General features: G+C 42.6%; 1 protein-coding gene across 1 annotated transcript in view; it reads left to right on the plus strand.

The window, feature by feature from the left end:
* Window positions 1–23371, plus strand: part of LOC122815006 (F-box only protein 47-like) — a 1240869-nt gene that overhangs the window by 575818 nt on the left and 641680 nt on the right. The window contains exon 4 of the mRNA XM_044087259.1: window positions 11583–11729. Coding sequence (XP_043943194.1) covers window positions 11583–11729 — 147 coding nt within the window. The remainder of the gene's footprint in view (window positions 1–11582; window positions 11730–23371) is intronic.

Here is a 23371-nt window from a genome sequence, read left to right on the forward strand (position 1 = left end):
ACTTGGAGGATTCAGAAGGGTCCCCAAGGTCCCCCTCTGAGGATGTCTCCTTTTCAGACATCCTGGAGATCCTTAAGCAGAGGGGGAATTGGACTGCCCTTAAACCTTCAGAGGACGAGTCGGTGTACTTGGACGCGTTTGGTTCTCACCCTTCCAGCTCCTGGGTGTCTCCGCCTTTTGACCCACTCATGGATGTGGTTGCTCGGAAGGCGTGGACAGCCCCGGACTTAGTGGAACCAACTCCCCGTAGGACTGTTAAATTTATTAACGCCCCATCGGATAAACAGTTTCTAGCTAAGGGGTCCCAGTTGATGCCATGGTGGTGGCAGCGGCCACTAAGAAGGAGTTGGCTGACCCTTCGGGGCCTGTACATCCTCCTAATAAAGAGTCTACGACAATGGACAGGTACGGGAAGCGGATGTTCTCTTCAGCGACCTTTGCTATGCGGTCACTGAATTATCTGTGCCATTTCACCCGACTTCAGAGGGATCTTCTCAAAGAACTGGGTGATACCCTTCAGGATCCATCGGCTGCGGGGTCTCAGGATAAGGTTAACTCCTAGCTGGCGACCTTAAGTTCCATAGTAAACTCCTCCATGCAGCTCATTTGTTATGCGGCCGATGGTGCGAGTAGGGCCGCAGGTACAGGCGTGGCTTTGAGAAGACACGCCTGGATGCGGTTATGTAACTTTGTTGACCCCTTTAAGGTGTCCTTCACAAATACCCCCTTCGATGGTTCGACTTGGTTTGGATCACAGGTGAAGGATATACTTACCAGGTGTGAGCAGGAAGGCAAGACTCTCTCTGCCATGGGAGTCCATTTTTCTACTCCCTCCAGACCATTTCCCAAAGGTCAGAAGAGTGGAAAAATGTGGTTTCGTAAACCCCAGAGAGTCGTGCCTGTCACACGAGGCAGAGGAGGAAACAATAATAGACGCAGCGCTAGGGGCAGAGGGGGTCTGCAAAATCAGGGTAGCAGAGAATCTTTCTCTGACAAACCCTTCCAGCACCCCTGAGGGGCTGCCCGACTGTCCACCTTCAGAGGCAGTCGGGGGAAGATTGTCACTGTACCCAGAAGCCTGGCAACTCCTCACTCAAGACTGATGGGTACAGTCTATCATATCCGAAGGTTACAAAATTCCCTTCATCCACACCCCTGTACAAACAAACAGATGCCTTCCAGATGTCCCACCTGCTCTAAGGGATCAAGCAGTTCTAGAAATTTCAAAAAGAGCCATTCAGCCAGTCCCAGCAGACTAGCAAGGATCCGGAATTTACTCAAGGTTCTTTTTGGTACCAAAAAAGACAGGGGACTGGAGACCCATTTTGGATCTCAGCAGATTAAACAAGTCTGTTCAAAGAATGAAGTCATGCTCCAGTCCATTCTACCCTTCTTGGGTCAGGAGAATTGGATGTGCTCCATAGACCTTCAGGATGCGTATTACCATATAAAAATGGACAGGCGTTCCAGAAGGTTTCTCCGCTTCCGGCTGGGAGCCAGTCACTTTCAATTCAGAGCCCTGCCCTTTGGTCTCACCACGGCCCCCAGAGTGTTCACCAAATGCATGGCAGTGGTTACGGCTCACCTGAGACGACGGGGATTCCAGGTGTTTCCATATCTCGATGACTGGCTCCTTACTGTTTCCACCAGGCATCAGCTATTGCGAGCCAAGGACTATACCATTCAGACTTGCTCCGAGCTAGGTATATCAATAAATTTCGAAAAGTCTGCATTGTCGCCTTGTCAGCCTATAACCTTTATAGGCACAGAATTAAATACAAAAGATCTATCTGCAAAACTTCCTCCAGACAGAGTATCAGACATTCGCCGACATGTACAGATCCTACTACAGTGCAAGACGATTCAGGCCAGATTTGTACTAAAGACATTGGGTCTCATGGCAGCAGTCATCATTTTAGTCCCCCTGGTTCGTTTTCACATGCGGATCCTCCAGTGGATGCTGTTTACCCAATGGTCCTTTCAACAACTTCCAATGTCCCACAGGATAATAATCACTCAAACATGCAAAGACCACCTGGCTTGGTGGATGGTCTCCCCTCTAGTTCTCCAGGGCAGACCATTTGTTCTTCCTCCTCCTGTTGCCACGGTGACCACGGATGCCACCCTGATTGGGTGGGGGGGAATTTTCAGGGCAGGACTGTCCAGGGCTCTTGGCAACCCCTAGAATACCACCTGCACATAAATGTCTTGGAGATGAGAGAGGTACTTTTAGCGTTGCAAGCTCTTCAGGACTCTCTACCTACCAGGACTATTGCAGTTCAGATGGACAATATGTCTGTAGTGTGGTACATCAACAAGCAGGGCGGAACCAGGTCCTATCCCTTATGTCGAGAAGCACTCAGACTCTGGCAGTGGGCAATCTCTTCCCAATGGTTTCTGATAGCAACGCACATCCCTGGAAAATCCAACGTCATAGCAGACAGGCAAAGCAGAGCCATTCTCATGCCTCACGAGTGGTCTTCTCAATCAGTTAGTAGCAGACAAGATTTTCCACAGATGGGGTCAACCTTGCTGCGACCTTTTTGCAACCCCTCTCAACAGCAAGTGCAAAGACTTCTTCACTCTCTTTCCCCTCCCCAGCCATTCCCCCAGAGACGCTCTAGTACACGATTGGCCCTGGGGTCTCCTATATGCATTTCCGCCTTTTCTCTTAATTCCCAAATTGATTCAGAAAGCGACCGCTTTGGGTTCCAGGATGATCCTCATTGCCCCTTACTGGCCTCGACAAATTTGGTTCCCATTCCTGCATCGTCACCTACTGGAGCAGTCCTGGAGTCTGGACCCAGTGCCAGACCTGTTGGTCCATCAAGTCGGGCAGGCTGTACCAATCCCTTCTATCTCTCAACCTCACAGCTTGGTTGCTCCACTTCCAACCCTAGCCAGGCTTCCGCATATTTCTCAGCCAGTGCGTGAAATCATCCTTTCTTCACACAAATCTACTACCAGAAAAACCTATGCTAGTAAGTGGAGACGTTTCTCCTTCTGGGCGGAGGCCAGAAATATAGATCCTTTTACAGCCCCTGTCCACAGTGTTCTGGATTTTTTGGCAGAGCTTTTTCGAGCGGGCTCCACTTCTGCCACCATTAAAGTCCAATTGGCTGCTATCACTAATTTTCACGCTGGCCTGCCAGAGACCAGCATTATGTCCCATAAACTTTGTAAAGCCTTTCTTAAAGCGAATGTTTTGCTGAGGCCTCCGATTAGAGATCCCCCGTCTCCATGGGATTTGAATCTGATATTAACTTCACTGATTCTCCCTCCTTTTGAGCCTGTGGCCACCTGTTCCTTAAAATTGCTCTCCTGGAAGACTATCTTCTTAGTAGCTATCACCTCAGCTAGAAGAGTATCGGAACTTCAAGCCCTCTGTATTCGTCCTCCCTATCTTGTTTTTCACAAAGATAGAGTTTCACTCAGAACTAATCCCTCCTTTTTACCCAAGATTCCTTATGAGACAAACCTGAATCAGGCCATTGATCTTCCTGTCTTTTTTCCTAACTATTCAAACAGAGCTGAACAGAAGCTGCATTATTTGGATGTTCACAGGCAATTACGTTTCTATTTAGAGAGGACAAAACAAACTAGGAAGTCGGACCAACTCTTCCTGTCCTATGCTGAGAACAAGCAGGGCCTGCCAGTGTCTAAAGTATCTTTATCTAGATGGTTGGCCTCTATCATTTCCTTCATTTACCAACTAAAACATAAAAAACTCCCTACAAAACCAAAAGCTCATTCCACCAGAGCGTTAGCTACGTCAGTAGCTTTTCAAGCAAGACTTCCAATGGAATCTATTTGTGCTGCAGCCACATGGGCCACTCCTCATACCTTTATTTCTCATTACAAGTTGGATATGACCTCCAGGAGTCGGGCTGAGTTTGGTTCCACTGTGCTCAGGAGTCTGTTCCGATGAGCCACCCAGGGCTAAGGTGGTAGGGACGCTGTCCCATCCAGCAAGAATGAAGGCGAGATTGACAACTTAACATTAAGAAGTTATGTACCTACCATAACGTTCCATGTTAGTTGTCTTCTTCTCGCCTTCTTTCTTGCGTCCCACCCGCCATCCCCCTAGCCTGGACAGACCGAGATGAATCCTTCTGAGGCCTTATTCTTCTGCTTGACTATTTCCTAGGTTATGTCCTCCTCAGTTGTTACCACTGTAGGTAAACTTTATATTAGGGACAGGGTGTCTCCATGGTGTTAGCTATACAAAATGAGATCTGGGTATCTGACACCTAGCATTGTGGGATAGGGGGAGGGCCTTGAGCCAGTAAATAGCTCTCGAGCTTTAGTATAAGACCGAGTCAGAGCCAAGGATCGGCTCCGAACCCATCCAGCAAGAAAGAAGGCGAGAAGAAGACAACTAACATGGAACGTTATGGTAGGTACATAACTTCTTATTTTTTATGAAGTATATGCTAAGGAGGAAATACAAAAGTTTGTCCAACAAAAAATGTGAGCTGTCAAAAAAAGAAGATTCTGCTTCTTGTTCTTCTGGTAATAAAGAAAAATCATTTGGTGAGCATGAAGCATCCTTCTTGTTTTGATATCCAATCTATCCAACACTTTTTGGGGCCAGTCACTCACTCCAAAACTATAAGTTAGGACAGGAAGAGCAAATTGATTTATAGCTTGGATCTTGTTCCTAGGTGTCAGTGCTGTTTTCAGGATTAATTTAAGTCTTCTAAAGTACTCCTTACTAAGCCGTATTCGCATTTGTTCATGTTTTATTGCTGATTCTTCATCAATTTCCAAGTATTTATACACCCCCTCTTGCTCAAGTTCTTTTATATCACATTCTTGTCCCAAACTGATGTTTACCTGGTGCTGCAATTTTCCTTTTTTAAAGGTTGCTTTTGCACATTTATCAAGACCAAATGACATTCTAATATCACCTGAAAAAGTTTTGACAACCTGCAGCTGTGCTTTCAGTTCCTCATCTGATGAGCTATACAATTTTAAATCATCAACAAAGAGATGATGAGAAGTCATTAGACTCTGTTGTTTTCTAGAAGCCAAATTGTAGCCATGGCCTAGGCTGTTAAGTAAGCAGCTTAATGGGTTAATGGAAAGGCAGAATAACAAGGGTGACAGAGAGTCACCCTGGAATATCCCCCTTTGAAGTTTTATCCCTGGGATAATAATCTGTCCTTTATCATGGCTTAATTGCAAAGTGGTCTGCCACTGTTTCATGGTTACTGTAATGTAATCAATCAGTGTAGGATGTATCTTATACATTTTAAGCACTCTTTTATCCATGAATGTGGGATACTATCAAATGCTTTTTTTGTAGTCAATCCATGCCATACTTAAGTTCTTCCCCTTCTTACAATTCTCCACTATAACTTTGTTTAACAACAAATGGTCCTTTGTTCCATATGACTTTCTTTTATTGCCCTTTTGTTCTATTGCCATAATTGAGTTTTCTTCTAAATGACTATAAACTTCCTGTAGTGAGAGTCACACAATAAGATTCCAGGTAAAAAAAATTGTTCACAGTGCAAAAATTTCAGCTCATTTGATTCTTCATGCGTTGGGGTCAATGTCAGCTTCCATAATTTTAGTTCCTCTGGCAAGATTTCATATGAGAATTTTTCAATGGATGCTATCAACACAATGGTCAATTCTTTATCAATGAATGTCAGGCCAAATAAGGATCACTCAGGCATGCAAGAAATACCTTTAGTGGTTTATTTGTTCAGATCAAGCTCTACAAGGCCATCCTTTCATTGTTACTCAACCCAAAGCCATAGTGACCATGGACCCATTCCAGATTGGGGGGGCACTTCCTGGAGAAAACAATCCAAGGCATTTGGTCACCCAAAGACGTCGGTTTGCATATCAGTACCCTAGAGATGAGAGCAGTGTTCTTAGTGTTGCAGGCCTTTCAGGATACTCTCCTTTTAGGGACAGTTGTGCTTCAGACAGACAATATGTCAGTAGTTTGATACATCATAATACAAGGAGGAACCAGACTTCACCCCTTGTGTCGAGAAGCACTCAAGAGTGTGGCAATGGAAGATCTCATCCAACCACTTTCTGATAGCAACACACTATCTGGCGAAGTCCAACATGATTGCAGACAAATTGGGAGTGGTATCTCAACATGAAAGTGACAGAAATGATTTTCCATCACTGAGGCCAGCCTTACTGCAATCTTTTTGCTTCTCGCCTAAACAAGTGCAGCAGCTTCTTTCCCTGATCCCCCTGCCAGGAGAATCACCAATGGATGCTCTGCTCCACAATTGGCCCTCCCTTTTCCTTTATGCTTATCCCCTGACTGCCTTGATCCCCAAATTTCTGCAGAAAGTTGCCAGTTTGAAGAACAAAGTCATCCTCATTGCACCTTACTGGCATTGACAGGTTTGGATCCCCTTTCTTTGGCCTCATCTACTTTACTCACCTTGGATTCTGGATCCAATTCCAGACCTCCTGTCTCACCTGACAGGCATTTTTCAGCCAGTTATCTCAAACCTAAAGCTGACTGTGTGGTTTCTCCACTTCCATTAATAGCCAGATAAACTATGCTTTCATCCCTTGTCTGTCGTATACTTTTATCTTCCCATAAAGCTTCTATGCAGAAACTTTATGGAAGTAAATGGAAGAGATTTGTTTTTTTTGGGCACATCAGAATTATATTGACCCTTTTTCAACCCCTGTACAAAGTGTCCTTGAGTTTTTGGTGACAATTTTCAATGAAGGAGTTAGCTCCTCAATCATTAGAGTTCAGTTTGCAGCAATCTCAACTTCCAGATTGGAGTTGAAAATTCTTCTCTGGCTTCAACTAAGCTTTGTAAGGCCTTCTTGAGAGGTACTGTTCTACTCAGACCACCTTATAAAGACCCTACTCCACCATGGGACTTGAATCTATTGCTGCATGCCTTAATTCTTGCACTCTTTGAACCAGCAGCAAAATATGATTTTAAATTTCTGACCTTGAAAACTGTGTTTCTAGTGGCCATTACCTCAGCCAGAAGAATTTCAGAATGTCAAGCTTTGTCCTCTAAACCTCCATACTTGATTTTTCTTAGCGATAGGGTAACATTATGAACCGGTCCTTCCTTCCTAAGGTGGTGTCAGAATCCAGTATCAACCAGTCCATTAATCTGCCTGTCTGCTTTCCGAAATTTGAAAACAAGGGAAAATACATGTTGCACTTGTCAGACATTCATAGACAATTACATTTCTGCTTACACAGAACAAAAGACATTAGAAAATCTGACCAACTATGTATCTCTTTTGCAGACTAAATAATAGGTAAATCCATTACAAAGGTAACCTTGGCAAGATGGCTTACTGACTGTATATCTTTTGTCTACAATAAAGTTGGTATCTCATTATCAAAACCTTTAAGAGCCCACTCAACTAGATCCATGGCATTTTCAGCAGTAATTTTTATGTAGGCATTCTATGGATGATATATGTGCAGCTGCAACTTGGTCTAATTCTCATACATTCATTACTCATTACAAACTAGATCTGGTCTCGAGGAGAAGAGCAGCCTTTAGTTCAACTGTGGTCAAGAATATCCTTCCTTCGAGTCCACCCAGATTTTCAGATAGCTGGGGACTCTGTCCCAATAGTTCAGGAATGAATGAAATGTGACAACATCAGATAAAAAGTTATGTAGTTATCATAACGTTCCATCTGTGTTGTCCATGTTCATTATTCCTCAACTCCCCATCCACCAAACCCATACTTTGTCATTATGGACTTCTGGAAGAACAGAAGTTTATAAGGACACCACTGTGTCTTACGTTGAGCTCCAGATAATGGCTTTATCTGTAAGGGATATTATATTAATATTTCTTACCTTATGTTATCTAGCAAAAGTTTCTGAGGGATGTTAGGGGTTGAGGCATTGTTGGTAGGGTGGAGCTCTAGAGCTTTCAGGTGGGTACAAGTTATAGTAACAGCCAAGTCGGATCCGAGGATCAGATCTGAACCCAATAGTAGAGGAAGAATGAAAATGGACAACACAGATGAAACATTATGGTAAGAACACACATTTTGTTTTGGGGGGGATTGACTCAGGCTCCTTTTGAGCCTGCAGCTTCAGCTTCTTTACAGCATTGTTCTTTGAAGACCGTTCTTCGTTTGGCCCTTACCTTGGCCAGTGTCCCTTTGTACTAATCTGTCTTTTATGTCCAAGGTGGTGAGTTGTCTCTTAATCAGTCTTTTCAGTTGTCCACTTTTTTCCTTTCTCCAAAATCTGCTAGTGAGAATTGTTCTTCACACCTTGGATTTGCATAGACAACTCAGATATTATTTGTATGAAACTAAACCCATTCGAAAATCTGTGCAGCTTTTTGATTCTTTTCATGTTAGATCTTTAGGTTTGGCTGTTTCCAAGCAAACAGTTTTTCTTGGATATCTAAAGTCATTTCCTCTTGTTATTCTTTTCATGGGAAAAGCCGTTCTTCTTCTGTGGCTTCATCTGGTGCTTTTTACAGGGGCTTGGATACAACTTCTATTGCTGAGGCAGCTACTTGGACTTCTGTGCATGTGTTTACCAATCATTATAAGTTGGATGTTGTTTCTAGGGCTAAAGATGGTTTTACCAGGACTATCCTTCACAGGTTCATAGTTGTATACTAGGCTAATGGCCCTGGAACCTTTACAAGCTTAGCCCATAAAAATGCCCTGGCATTGTGCCGCCCGATGCTAGTTCCCAGTGCCTCTATCAATTAGAGCCACTGGAGTGATCCCCAGAGGAACTTTCTATTTCCCATCCACTCATCAAAATTTCTCTTGAAGAGGGCCAGTGAGGTGCTCTGCTTGACATGTATGGGAAGTCTATTCCAAAGCATGGGCAGTCTTTGGGTTATGAACCTGTCCCTCCAGCATGTTCTGTGGATTGTGGTAATGAGGTTGAGGTCTCTGGAGTGTGTGGTGTGGAGGGATTTCTTTAAATGTAGCATTTCTAACAGAGCTGGGTCAGACATGCCCTTGTAAGTCAAGCAGAAATCACCTCTTAGTAGACGATATGAGACAGAGAATAGCTGGAGTTTTTAGAGTCTGTCCATATAGGATGTGTTTAAGGCCTAGGATCCTCTTTGTGAGGTACTTTTGTGGCCTTTCCAGCTGTTGCATGTTTCTAGTGAGGTACATGCTAAATGGGACATTATGCTTGATGACTGGCCTAATGAGGGAAGAGTAGATAGAGATGATGACCTCTTTCTTCCTGGATGCAAATCCTTTGGTAATGAGATATGCCACATAGAAGGACTTTCTGACCACAGTGGCAATGTGGTGGTTGAAGGAGAGGTTGCTGTCAACCTGTGTCCCCAGATTTTTTATAACACCTTCAATGTTCAGTGGGCTCCCATCAATGTGGTAATTAGTGGGAACTGAGTTTTTCCCAAAGGGGATTTTTTGGCATTAAGCTTAAGGCCATGGTTTCGACACCAGCCATTGGTCTCAGTGAGGCCTTTCTGTAGGATGTCTACATCACTTGAGGAGTCAGTAATGGCTCCCAGCTTGCAGTCATCTGCGAACTTGGTCAGCCAATGCCCCTCTGTGCTGCCTGGACTTCTGAGAAGCTGATGCCAGACAGGGGAGGACCCAGGACCAATCCCTGTGGGACTCCACTCATGACTGGTCAGCAGTCTGACTTGCAGTCTGCTACTTTCACACTATGGGTTCTATCTGTGAGCCAATTTGCAACCCACCTAGTGATATAGGGGTTGACACCTAGTTTGGTGAGTTTATCAATAGTTCCTGAGTGGGGAATGGTGTCAAAGGCCTTGGTCAGATCGAGGTAGAGTGTATGAACTGACTTGCCCTCATCCACAACTCTGGTAACTGACTCAAAGAAGTCAACCAGGTTGAGCAGGCATGATCCAACTTTCACAAAACCAAATTGGGTGGGATCAAGAGTTTGAAGATTCCATATATCCTTGTTAATTAGGTCCATGATGATGCACTCCATAGCCTTTCATATCAGACTCATCAGGCTAATGGGGCAATGATTCCCAGGGTCTATATTCGCTCCCCCTTTATGGAGATGGATGACTATAGCAGTGCGCCATTCAGTAGGGACAAAGCCTGAGGTGAGGCTGTGATTGAACAGGGCACACATATATGGTGCCAGTTCACTTTGTAGTTCATGTAGAACACATGCAGGGATATTGTTGGGTCCCATGGAAGCTGTATTCTTTGCCTTGGACAATGCAGCTTTAACCTGTGCTGCAGTAATGCTGGGTACCTGGCATTTCTTCGGTATTGTGATTGGTCCTTTAAGGGGGAGAGAGGGGTAAAGTTGGCACTGACTTTGTTGTATAGGAGGTACCATTGTGCAGCAACTCAGAGCAAACCTGGGTATTGCCATGGAGATTCTTGATGTAACTATAGAAGGCTTTGTGGTTGTTTTAGTGTCTGCCACAATTCTACCTTCATAGCTGGCTTTAGAAGTATTGATGAGGGATCTCAACGTTTTGTTGAGGCTAATAAGGGAGTTTTTCCAGTCTTGGGACTTCACCTTTTTCTGCAACAGTTTCTTCCTTCTGTTGTAGAGTTTTTAATGGCTGGGGACCACCAGATTGGCTTCCTTTTTTTGGAGGAGAATGTCTTGGTTCTGTTGGGTCTGGCTAGTTCCATGCATTTATGTACTTGTTCGTACAGTGCATCGGTGTATGATTCGGCAGTCTTGCATCTATTTTCCATTGACATGGGTGCCGTGAAGTTAGCCACCTCTGTTTTTAGGAGCCCAAGGTCAGCTTTGGAGAAGTTTTTCTTGGTGGTTACCTTTGCGGGCAGTGTGGGTGAGATGTGGATTTCCATGGTGATTAGTTTTGTGGTCGGACCTAGGAGGAATTGACTCTTGGTGTTGCTTCCTCTAGGGGGAGTAAGAATGAGCTGGTCCAGGGCATTGGAATTGATGAATTCCAGGAAGCATTGGGCAATTCCAGGGAGCATTGGGTCATGGTTAGGAGATAAAACAGCAAAATACTTTTAATACCTCTAGTGCCTCTGCAAAACTGCCTTTAAGGAGTACAGTCAAACATCTTCTGTTAGGGTAAGATCTTACACAACTATGCTTTCAAACATATGTGTATCTGTGAAATAAACTTTTTATTATTTTAACAGGAAGGTTACCACTTTGATTAAGGGTTGAGAACTAGGTTGAGCGTGCCCTATAACCCAGGTGCAGGGAATTCTGTTGAGGGTGATACAAGGCAAATGGCTCATATTGATTTCCAGTCATTCAAATGCTGATGTATAGTAAACAGAACTGAAAGATAAAATCTCACACTGGATATACCATCTTTAATAACACTTCTTAAAAGTTCATTAGTTATGGTAAGGACTTGGATGTTGTGTTTCAGATGTTTTTATTAACAGAAATTGACTTGAGGTATTTTAACCATCTAGCAAGAATTATTTTACAAATGGGTGCACATATTGGTTATTTTGTATTTTGGTATCATGGATTAATTTTTCATTGTAGTTTTCTCCTTATGATGCATTTAAAAATAATGCAAATGTAATTTAAGTACATTCAAACTTAATATGCATTGCTGCTTTAAAATGTTTTTAATTTTATTTCCATTTCTGTATATCTTCAGGGCAGATTGTGTGGCACAAAATGTCAGAGGGCTTTGCAGATGAAAGCACATTAAAGGGTTTGGCCGATGCTATTAAACTTCTGTATGATGCTGAAGCAAAAGAGTGGACAACTGATGATGTGATTAGTCTTACAGATGAGTTAACAGGTGCATATATTTTTTTTTATGTAGGTATTTCTGCCCTTGTCAGCTTTGTATATTTTTATGAGTTCCTAGACTTTCACTAATACATAAGGTAAGTGCTTTCATCATTTCTACCATGGTGATGCCATACAGGGGATCTAAAAAGAACAGAATTTAGAACTAGATATCTTACATTGTTGGCAGTTGTAGCAAGTGTAAACCTGTTGGGCTTGTATTGGCTGTTGGTAGGTCCACACTGACTGGTCATCTAGTGGTCATATAATGTGAACTGCTCCCACACTGACGCCAGTCTTCCATTTTCTCTTTCTGTTAAAAGAGCTTTCCCTTCATCTTGTCTGTAGTTCTTTCCATTCAGTGCAGAGCTAAGACTTGACCAACTATTTGACTTTATAGCAGTTATTTTATTTTTTTTTTCAAAAAATGCTTTTTTGTTCTGATTTTTTTAAATAAATGTAAGTGACATTCCAGTAATCATATATTACATTTGTCTTTGTGACACCTCCATTGTGTATTTGGAACCAAAACACAACATACAGTCTTGCCCTTGTGTGTCGTATTTGGCCAGCCCAAGAAGTAACAGAGAAAAAAAGTTGTATAATATTCACCTTGTTCAATACATTTTTCTTCATGGAAGCTGATCAGGGAAGGTTACTATCTTTGTCATTTTCTAAGCATGGAAATGATGAAGGTAACAGAAAAATAAAAACAAAACTCCTGTCTGAAGAATGAATAGAAAAAAGCAAGAATAAAAAGAGAAAATATATACAAAGAAAGATGATGATAATTGGAACACAAAATGGACAGATATAGAGAGATATTGTCAGGGGTGCTGTCTATCAGATGTCTACTGCTGACTGAGTAGTAAACATTACAACAGTCCTTTCCCCCAGATCAAAGACATTTCATGGTTCTATATTTCACATCCACTGACTGTTAAACTGACTTGTTTGACTGCAGAACCTCTTTTTATCTCCTGAATCATATGATGGTCAGTACAGTGCTCTTTTCCTTGGGCATCTGGGACAAAATGATGCAGCCATCACTGGGAATAGCACTGCAGTCCCAATCAGACTTCAGCACTGCCATCCTGGCTTTAAAAATCAAGGTGATTTTAGAGGAGTTAGATTCATTTTTCCTAACCCTTGCCATAGGTTCCCCTTCAGACACACCAGTATTAGTACCTAACATTTCTTGCTTTACCTCTTTTCTTGATAATGTAATACTGTTAGCATCAGCAAATATCTAAATTTCTGCTTTTTATATTACCATAATGAGCTCTTGCAATTTTCTGGAAATTGGTCACTTAATGTCAATTTTGCTAATGGAATACCTCCAAACAGTGTCTGTAACGCATATAGCAGTATCCTATGCCATATAAGTTTTGACCACACCGTTGTCATTAGTCCAGTGTCTGCACCAGAATTCTTTATTGTATTTGATGTTGACCTTACATATTTCAGTTAATCCAGCAATAGTTCTTCAGCATTTCTTAACATTGCATATTTTGTCAAGAGAATATTTTCTTTTTTATTTGTTGTTAGTTGACAGAAACCAAAGACAACATGCATTTTTGAAGAAATGTTTGGACAATATCAATGTTACTTTTGTGGAATGGGATTTGATGGGTTTTTTTAGGTGCATATTATAACTTGTGTTTTATTACACTAATGACACCTACGGGATAAGGAGATCTCAGAACTTGTACACTTAAGAGAGCAACATGTGGGGTGCAGAGGGGCTTGCTCCCTGCAGAAATACTTTTTTTCTTCGTTCATTGTAAAAGTATATTTGTTGTAGTATCAACTTTAGTTTTACAGTACTGTCCTTTATGATTACAGTAACATCAGGTTATTACTATGAATCTGTTTTTGCACTCTCTATTTAGTTATATATTTATTTATGTATCTATCTCTCTATTTTGCAGTAGTAATATAGGTGCATCAGTGTGAATGGTTAGTCATGATGATAGGGGCAAACATACCAATGACAGATTGTTTTTCAACAAGACTTTCTGCCCATAGTGCATGTTATGCCCATACTGTGACATTTCTTTTAGTTCATTTTCCTCCAGGCTCCTCCTTTAATTAATGTAGAATGGCTGTACTCTGCAATGATGCTTTCTCTTGAGTTATTCTGGAGACTGAAAATCACAGTGGATTTGTTTCAGTGATGTCCTTTGTTTTTTGTTTTTTGCTGATACCGTAACAAAATAAATTATTTTGTTTTTTTGCAAGAAAGTTAGTCAGTTTACTTGCTTTTTTTTTCTTTTTAATTAATTCTAAATGTTTGAATTGTAGGTACCCCTCCACATTGTCTCAGTGTCTTATGATGTTCTTCTTAGATCACTGTTGTAGTCTTCCTTAGTTATGAGATATATCCTGTCAAGGATACTGCACGTCCAGCCAATCTGCAAGTGCTGTACGCCTTCCTGTCATGCTTTGAATCCATCCTGTGCATGAGTCTGCATGCAAATACTTGAAGGACATTTGAGTGTGAAACCCTCAAAACTTTATTGCCGCTAGTCCAGTGAAGACCTTGTTAGTGTCACAAGATCTCTTTACTGTATGATCATCTGTGGCTACAACTGCTTGTTGACTAAGTACCCATTGGAGACTCTTCCTCTTTACTATTGTATTTTTCATGTCAGATAAAAAGGGAAAATGTGACTGCGGATGACAGATCCCCCATAAAAATAAACACTCTCTTGTCTTTTTTATTAGGTCTTGAGCATGATTATAAAAATTGTTCAGTTTATGTTCTTCAAATCATCAGGAGCTGTCTTTACTCTCTAAAGTTATATATTGAGAATAAGTAACATCAGGCTTTAATATATGCCAGAATTGCTTCAGTGTCATCTTCCTCAGACCTCTCCCTTCAGTCTAAGAAAAAATGTTAAAAATCGGGAGAAGAGGCCAAGTTTTCTGAGAAGTCTGCTCTTCCCATTAAGTTAGAGTCAGTCGTTTCCACTGAGACACTTGATCAGCCCTCAGACCATCCAACTGTATATTATCTGTATCTGCTGTTTGGACCCGTAGAGAGGCCAAAATGACACAGGCTCTTAACAAGTCCAAATTGACTGTTACATGGAGATTTGGCAAAGAAAAGAGAACTAACAGCTCAGATGGTGTAGAGGTACATTGCTGTGATTGTAGTGCACAGAGTCCTGGGACCAAGGCTTGGTATTGATGACTTTTTATGCCCTGGACCAGCTTGTTCTTTCCCCCACCAGAGGTAGCAACATCCTTGACCTGGTCATTACTAACGTGGTCAACTGTTGCTCTACACCAATAGTCAACTCCTCCCTGGTTAGATCTGACCACAAACTAATCACCTTGGAAGTGCACATTCCTGCCACCCCCACCCCCTGCAAAGGTAACCACCATGAAAAACTTTTCCAAAGCTAACTTTGGGCTCCTAAAAACAGAGGTGGCTAACTTCACGGGACCCATCCAAATGGAGAATAGTTGCATGACCACTGAATCATACACCAGTGCACTGTATGAACATGTACACAAATACATGGATCTCGCCATACCCAATAGAACCAAGATGTTCTCCTCCAAAAAAAGAAGCCAATCTGGTGGTCTCCTGCCATAAACAAACTCTACAGCAGAAGGAGGAAACTGATGCAGAATAAGGTTAAGTCCCAAGACTGGAAAAACTCCCTTATCAGCCTCAACGAAAAGTTAAGATCCCTCATTAAATCCTCTAAAACTATCTATGAAAACAGAATTGCAGCAGAGAGTAAAGACAACCACAAGGCCTTCTATAGTTATGTAAAGAACCTCCATGGCAATACCCAGATTTGCTCTGAGTTACTGCATAATGGTACCTCCTATACTGGGCTAACAGATATTGCCAATATACTGGCCGACAGATTCAGTGCCAACTTTATCACTTTATCCCCCCACAAAGGACTAGTCACAATACCAGTAGATTGCCAGACACCCAGTATTACTGCTGCACAGGTTAAAACAGCACTTTCCAAGGCCAAGAATACAGCTTCTATGGGACCTGACAATATCCCTGGCTGTTTTCTACATGAACTACAGAGTGAACTGGCACCTCACCTGTGTGCCATGTTCAATCACTGCCTCACCTCAGGCTTTATCCCTACCAAATGGTGCACTGCTACAGTCATCCCTCTCCACAAAGGAGGAGCAACTACAGACCCTGGGAACTACCACCCCACTAACCTGACGAGTCTCATATGCAAAGCTATGGAACGCATCATCGTGGACCTAATAAACAAGGATATAGGGAATCCTCAAACTCTGGATCCCGCACAGTTTGGTTTTGTGAAGGGTAGATCATGCCTGCTCAACTTGCTCAACTTCTTTGAGTCAGTCATCAGAGCTGTGGATGAAGGCAAGGTGGTTCATACAGCTCACCTCGATCTGGCCAAGACCTTTGATACCATTCCCCATTCAGGAATCATAGAAAAATTCACTAAGCTAGGCATCAACCCCTATATCACTAGGTGGGTTGCAAACTGGCTCACAGGTAGAACCCATAGTGTAAAAGTAGCTGACTCCAAATCAGACTGCCGACTAGTCATGAGTGGAGTTCCACAGAGTTCGGTCCTGGGTCCTGTCCTGTTTGATATCTACTTGTCTGAAATCCAGGCTAACAAAGGGACTGTGGCTGACAAAGTTTGCAGACGACTGCAAGTTGGGGGCTATTATTAACTCCCCAAGTGATGTTGACATCCTACATAAAGGCCTCACTGAGACCAATGACTGGTGTCAGAACTATGGCCTTAAGCTCAATGCCAAAAAAATGTGTTGTCATCCCCTTTGGGAAAACCCAGTTCCCATGAATTACCACCTCAATGGTAGTCCACGGAACACAGAAGTTAAAAGAGATCTGGGGACACAAGTTGACAGCAACCTCTCTTTTGACCACCACATTGCCACTGTGGTCAGAAAGTCCTATTCATTACAAAGGATTTTGTATCCAGGAAGAAAGAGGTCATTGTCTCCCTCTACTCTTCCCTCATTTGGCCAATTATTGAGTACAGTGCCCCATTTGGCATGTACCTCACTAAAAACCTGCAAGAACTGGAGAGTCCGCAAAAGTATCTCACAAAGAGGATCCTAGGCCTTAAACATTTGTCCTATATGGACAGACTTAAAAACTCCAACTATTCTCTGTCTCATATCGCCTACTTAGAGGTGATCTTTGCTTGACTTACAAAGCCATGTCTGACCCAGCTCTGTTAGAAATGCTAAATCTAAAGAAATCCCAATCCCTCTGCACCACACGCTCCAGAGACCTCAACCTCATTACCACAATCAACAGAGCGTGCTGGAGGGACAGGGTCATAACCCAGAGACTACCCATGCTATGGAATAGACTTCCCATACATGTCAAGCAGAGCACCTCACTGGCCATCTTCAAGAGAAATCTTGATGAGTGGATGTAAAATAGAAAATTCACCCCAGGGATCACTTCAGTGGCTTTATTCGACAAAGACACTGGGAACTAACATCGGGTGGCACGATAGCAGGGTATTCCTAAGGGCTAGGCTTGTAAAGGCTCCAGGGCTGTTAGCTTAGTACACACCTATAAACCTATGAACCTAAGGCTGATTCTCAATGAGACAGTAAGGGGAATCCCCCAGGTGCTGATCCAGGAAGACTTCCACTAATGCTCTTCCTAATAATAAAACTAGAAGAGCCATAGATGGATATGGCAAAAAAAGTTTACACCTCAGCCACTCTACTCTTTAGAACAATCAGCTATCAAACATACATGACTAGATACCTGTTTCCATTTTGGATAACATGGCCAAAGCAGTTTGTGTTGTAACAGACTCTGAGAGTAATTTCCTTACAATAAATGCTCAGCTCTGCCTCTCAAATGGTTACGTATTCTATTAAATATGGGTATGATGCAGCTGCCACTGCTTCAGCTCTTAGAACTCATGCGTGGCTGAGGCTTCAGTCTATTATAAATTATGTGAAACACAAACTGCTGCGCACTGTTATTAGACAAAGACTACCTTTTGACAGTTCCTGCTGAGATAAACAAAAAGAAAACCATAAAGGAAAGGGGCAAGATTATGCAAATGAACATTTGAATCTGAGGAGTTAAGCAGTTTATTTTCCCCTTCCTAAGTTTCAGAAGAATTATCCTACTAAACCCAAACCATGTTTTTAATAATCCTTAAAAATCTTTACAACAAAAAGGCAAAGTTCGTTCCTGAAAAGAAATAGGGAAACAAACCAAAATCTGACTTTAAAGAATCAAAAGGATCCTTTTCTTACAGAGATAATAACTACTATCTTTTACAACTAGCCCCCCACCACCACCACCACCACCACCACTCTCCTGGTCCATTATCCCTTTTGGAAACTTGAAACCACAGACTCTTAGGATTTGGAGATAATAAAAAATGAATACTAACTTTAGTGGGCACTCTTTCCATTCCTTCAGGAATCCTTCATGTCCTCACAAATCAACACCACCATATTTTACCATTGCAGCTATTATGGCAAAAGAAAAATGTCAAAGTTTTGCCTTTTTGCAGTAAAAGAAGACCCAAATAAGTCAAATGAAAATATGCTGTAATTTAAAAAGGACAGTGTTCTGCACGGCAGTATTCTTCAGCATTTCTTCTCCCAGATAAATTAAGACTGAACTGAGTCTGGACCATTTTAAAAGAAAAGAATCCATTCTACATTTCTTTTTGCAAGAGACAGATTGTATGCCATAAATTCTAAAGTTCTGAACAGCTGCTGGCAAAATGTAAAGAGAGAAATTTTCACAGATTTTTCAGCTATAAATCATAAAGCTTCAGAAGGAAAGATCTGTTGTATAATGCAGACACAGCGACATTCATGCTACCCAGTGACTTGCTGCATTTTGAAGCAAGGGAGAAGAGAAGAGAAGAGAAGAGAAGAGAAGAGGAGAGAAGAGAAGAGAAGAGAAGAGGAGAGAAGTGGAGAGAAGAGAAGAGAAGAGAAGAGGAGAGGAGAGGAGAGAAGAGGAGAGAAGTGAAGAGAAGAGGAGAGAAGAGAAGAGAAGAGAAGAGAAGAGAAGAGAAGAGAGAGAAGAGAAGAGGAGATGAGAGAAGAGAAGAGGAGAGAAGTGAAGAGGAAGAGAGAAGAGAAGAGAGGCGAGGAGAAGAGGAGAAGAGAAGAGAAGAGGAGAGGAAAGGAGAGAAGAGGTGAGAAGAGAAGAGGGAGAAGAGGAAAGAAGAGAAGAGAAGAGGAAAAAAGAGAAGAGGAGAGGAGAGGAGAGAAGAGGAGAGAAGAGGAGAGGAGAGAAGAGAAGAGAAGAGGAGAGGAGAGGAGATGAGAGAAGAGAAGAGAAGAGGAGAGGAGAGAAGTGAGAAAGAGGAGAGAAGAGAAGAGAAGATAAGAGAAGAGAAGAGGAGAGAAGAGAAGAGAAGAGAGAGAAGAGAAGAGGAGAGAAGAGAAGAGGAGAGAAGTGAAGAGAAGAGGAGAGAAGAGAAGAGAAGAGGAGAGGAAAGAAGAGAAGAGAAGTGAAGAGAGAGAGAGAGAAGAGGAGAGGAGAGGAGAGAAGAGGAGAGAGAGAGAAGAGAAGAGAAGAGAAGAGGAGAGAAGAGGAGAGAGGAGAGAAGAGAAGAGGAGAGAGGAGAGGAGAGGAGAGAAGAGAAGAGGAGAGGAGAGGAGAGGAGAAGAGAGGAGAGAAGAGAAGAGGAGAGAAGAGGAGAGAAGAGAAGAGGAGAGAAGAGAAGAGAACAGGAGAGGAGAGAAGAGGAGAGGAGAAGAGAGTAGAGAAGTGATGAGAAGAGGAGAGGAGAGGAGAGAAGAGGAGAGGAGAGGAGAGGAGAAGAGGAGAGGAGAGGAGAGAAGAGAAAAGGAGAGGAGAGAAGAGGAGAGAAGAGAAGAGGAGAGAGAAGTGAAGAGAAGAGAAGAGAAGAGAAGAGAAGAGAAGAGGAGAGGAAAGAAGAGAAGAGAAGAGGAGAGAAGTGAAGAGAAGAGGAGAGAAGAGAAGAGAAGAGAAGACAAGAGAAGAGGAGAGAAGAGGAGAGGAGAGGAGAGAAGAGAAGAGAAGAAAAGAGAAGAGGAGAGAAGAGAAGAGGAGAGAAGAGAAGAGGAGAAAAGAGAAGAGGAGAGGAGAGGAGAGGAGAGAAGAGGAGAGAAGTGAAGAGAATAGGAGAGAAGAGAAGAGGAGAGAAGAGGAGAGAAGAGAAGAGAAGAGGAGAGAAGAGAAGAGAAGAGAAGAGAAGAGAAGAGAAGAGGAGAGAAGAGGAGAGAAGAGAAGAGGAGAGGAGAGGAGAGGAGAGAAGTGACTTTGCCTTTAATAACCTTTTCTTTCTTTTCACAGGTTCTATGTACAGAGACATTTTAAAATAGTCATAGTTAGACAGGTCTTAATTCTACAAAGTAAATATTTAAGCTAACAAATGTTTTTCCTTCTACATTTTCTCAGTCATTCGCATATAATGATTTCCAGATATGAGCAATGTGCCTAATGTTGTTGCAGTTATAAATGAGTACTAGCTTTTCATGAGTTTAAAAGAAAATGAATATCATGTGTGGTTAAATGTAACATTGCAGGGTGTTAAATTTAATTCCTCACACTTCTACAAGTTACAGTGTGGCTCTTTGTTTAGTGCTAATGTTATACTGTTAAACTGTTTTTTAGCTGTTAGCTGCATTATTTAATGTCTGCACTTAAAGTTACATTTTAGTCTAATTTGATCGAAAGTTTGTTTGTTTGTTTGTTTAATTTAACTGTTGAGGCTGCCCACTAAAGTGTGCTAGCCTGTGTAACTGCTTTATCACTGTTTCTGCATTTTCTGTGTGTTTCTATCTAAAAACCAAAAAAACAAAAAAATAATCCTTGTTTTCCCGCCTCTCCTCGACTAGTTTAGACCAGTTTACAGGCATTGCTGTATTCTGGGCTGTGGTGTAGTTCCTGTGTTGTCCATTACCTTACTTGGATAGAAGGAAGTTTCTTTGCTCACCAGTGGGAGTGGGGAGCCTTGAGCAGCCTACCTGTCCCTGTAGGAAGTGACCTCAGCACAAGAGCTGTAGTAATTGGTTGTTTTGGACCATTTCTAGCTCTTTTGTAGTTCCCTGTTTAAAATCCGCTGCTGGTTTTGCACGATTGTGCGCATAGCGCAGCTCCGGTTAAACAAGGTTAAACTTCTTGTGGCTCCGCCAAGTCTGCTCTTCAAATTTTCCCTTAAGGAAGCTCTACTCTTAGTATAATCAGACTACTCGCTATATTATAAGCCTAGCACTTGTTCTCAAAACTTCTCTACTAAGTAAGCACTCTCGTACTAAGTAAGCACTACATCCACCTACCACCCCTGTGAATATCCACTTCCCTTAAAGGCACAGCATTCCCTTATACTGTTCTAGCATGTCGAGTGGTAGATTACTGGCGTCCTCTCCAGTTCAGCTGGTTAATCTGGGTATCTTGAGACAATGCTACAATTGTCTCATGTACACAGACAACCCTCTCCACCTCCCAACAAACACAAATACATGTGAGAGATGCAACTATATAGCCAAACTGGAGGCTGAACTCTCTCAACTCAGGGCTGGCATGACCAGACAGGAGGAGATGGTAACCACACACACAACAATCCCAGTCCCACATAGACCTACCGCAACTGCAAACCAAACACATAAAAACACAAAGACATACTCGGAGGCTCTAATAACAGACTTACCAAAACAACAGAGGCTCCCAAAGCAGACATCCAAAAATCCACCACCTCAAAACAAAACACATGCAACACATACTTCAATAAATCAGTGTGCCAATCAATCACAGCCCTTAAGGCCAAACACCATGCCTGATACACTAGTAATAGATGACTCTATAGTCAGACACACTGATGTCCCGCTTACCAGGCTGAACAAGGAGAGGGTGACTGTGAGCTGCCTATCGGGAGCTAGGATCCACCACATAACACACGCACTCAGGTCACTCCAAAGCAAGTACAAATATGACTCCGTCATTGTCCATGCTGGCATGAGTGACCTGAGACGTACCTCCCTGGACTACATGAAAAGAGACATAGAGGAGCTCTCTGATTATGTAGCCCAGGCTGGTATGACCCTGACCCTGAGCAGCATCTTGCCCTCACCAAGAATGATGCTACAATACAAAGACAAGATGATCAGCTTTAATAATTGGCTCAAGTACTGGTGTCATTCTAAGGGGATCCAATGTCTGTCTGCCTGGGATGACATGTTGGACAAGCCACGCTGCTTCGCAAGGGACGGCTTGCACCTGTCACCACTGGGCTTCCGGATACTGGCTAAGGCTCTTGCCACCCCCATAGTGCCTTTTTTAGGCAAGGCTCAAAAGACAAACCCACCGCCTTAGAAAACAAAAATGGAAAAAAACTAAGGGTAATGCTGCTCAACGCCAGAAGTCTAAATCTCAAGATGCAGGAACTTGATGAGAACATCGACGTCTGTGCAGTAACTGAAACCTGGTTCAAGGCTCCTGAGAGCACCCCAGCGCTACCAGGCTATACCTCGTATCATGCTTTTCGGCCCCAAAACCCGGGCCAAACCACAAAGGGAGGGGGAGTGTCCATATTCATCAAGGACACCCACACCTCCAGGTTAGTAGCAACACATGAAGCATCAGAGACCATACAGGTGCAACTAACCATAGGCAAAACTGCTATACAACTGGTAGCATGTTACAGACCACCCTCCCAATCTCAGGAACCCCACTCAGCCTTCCTGAAGACATTGGAGGATATGAATGTATCACAAAATACCATCATACTGGGAGACTTCAACTACCCTAACATAGATTGGGTACATTATTCTAGCCCTAACACCCTAGCCCAAAGGTTCCTGGAATTCATAAATTCAAATGCACTGAACAACTAGTCACCTCTCCCACTAGGGGAGACAATATACTAGATCTGATCATCACAAACATGGGGACAAAATGCTCCACACCGGAGGTATACCCCTCACTAGTGAGATCTGACCACAGACTAATCACCCTGGATATACATATCCCACCTCCACCCCAGCACAAAAGACCACAGTGAAAAACTTCTCAAAAGCAGACTTCACTCTTCTTAAGACTGAGATGGTATCCTTTAAGCCCACTGGGCCAGTGGATACCACATCCCACAATGCTGAATCCTTCACAAATGCTTTCTATGGACATCTCCAAGAATGCATGGATCATGCAATCCCAAATAAATCCAAGTCCCTCTCCACCAAAGGCAAGCATCCTGTCTGGTGGACCTCAGCCATTAACAAATTGTATAACAAAAGAAGGAAGCTACTGCACGACAGGGCAAAATCCCATAAAGGGAAGACATCTCTGATCAACACTAGCAGAAAACTACGTTCTCTCATAAAAACATCCAAGGCCAACTTTGAGAGAAAAATCGCTAAGGACACTAAAGATAACCACAAAGCCTTCTTCAGCTATGTTAGAAACCTGGGCGGAAACCCTCAGATATGCTCAGAGTTAGTTCACAACAACAAAAAATACACTGAACGCACAGATATTGCCAACATTCTGGCTGACAGGTTCAGTGCAAATTTCTCCCCTCCCTCACCCCCAAAAGAAGAAATACTTATCCCAGCTGAATGGAATCTCCCTGTCATCTCAGATGTCCAAGTGAGAGCCGCCCTCAGCAAAGCTAAAAACACAGCATCAATGGGACCTGATGGTAT

Source organism: Protopterus annectens, chromosome 11.part0 (assembly GCF_019279795.1).
Source record: "Protopterus annectens isolate FY-2018-M chromosome 11.part0, PAN1.0, whole genome shotgun sequence".
Lineage (NCBI taxonomy): Eukaryota > Metazoa > Chordata > Ceratodontiformes > Protopteridae > Protopterus > Protopterus annectens.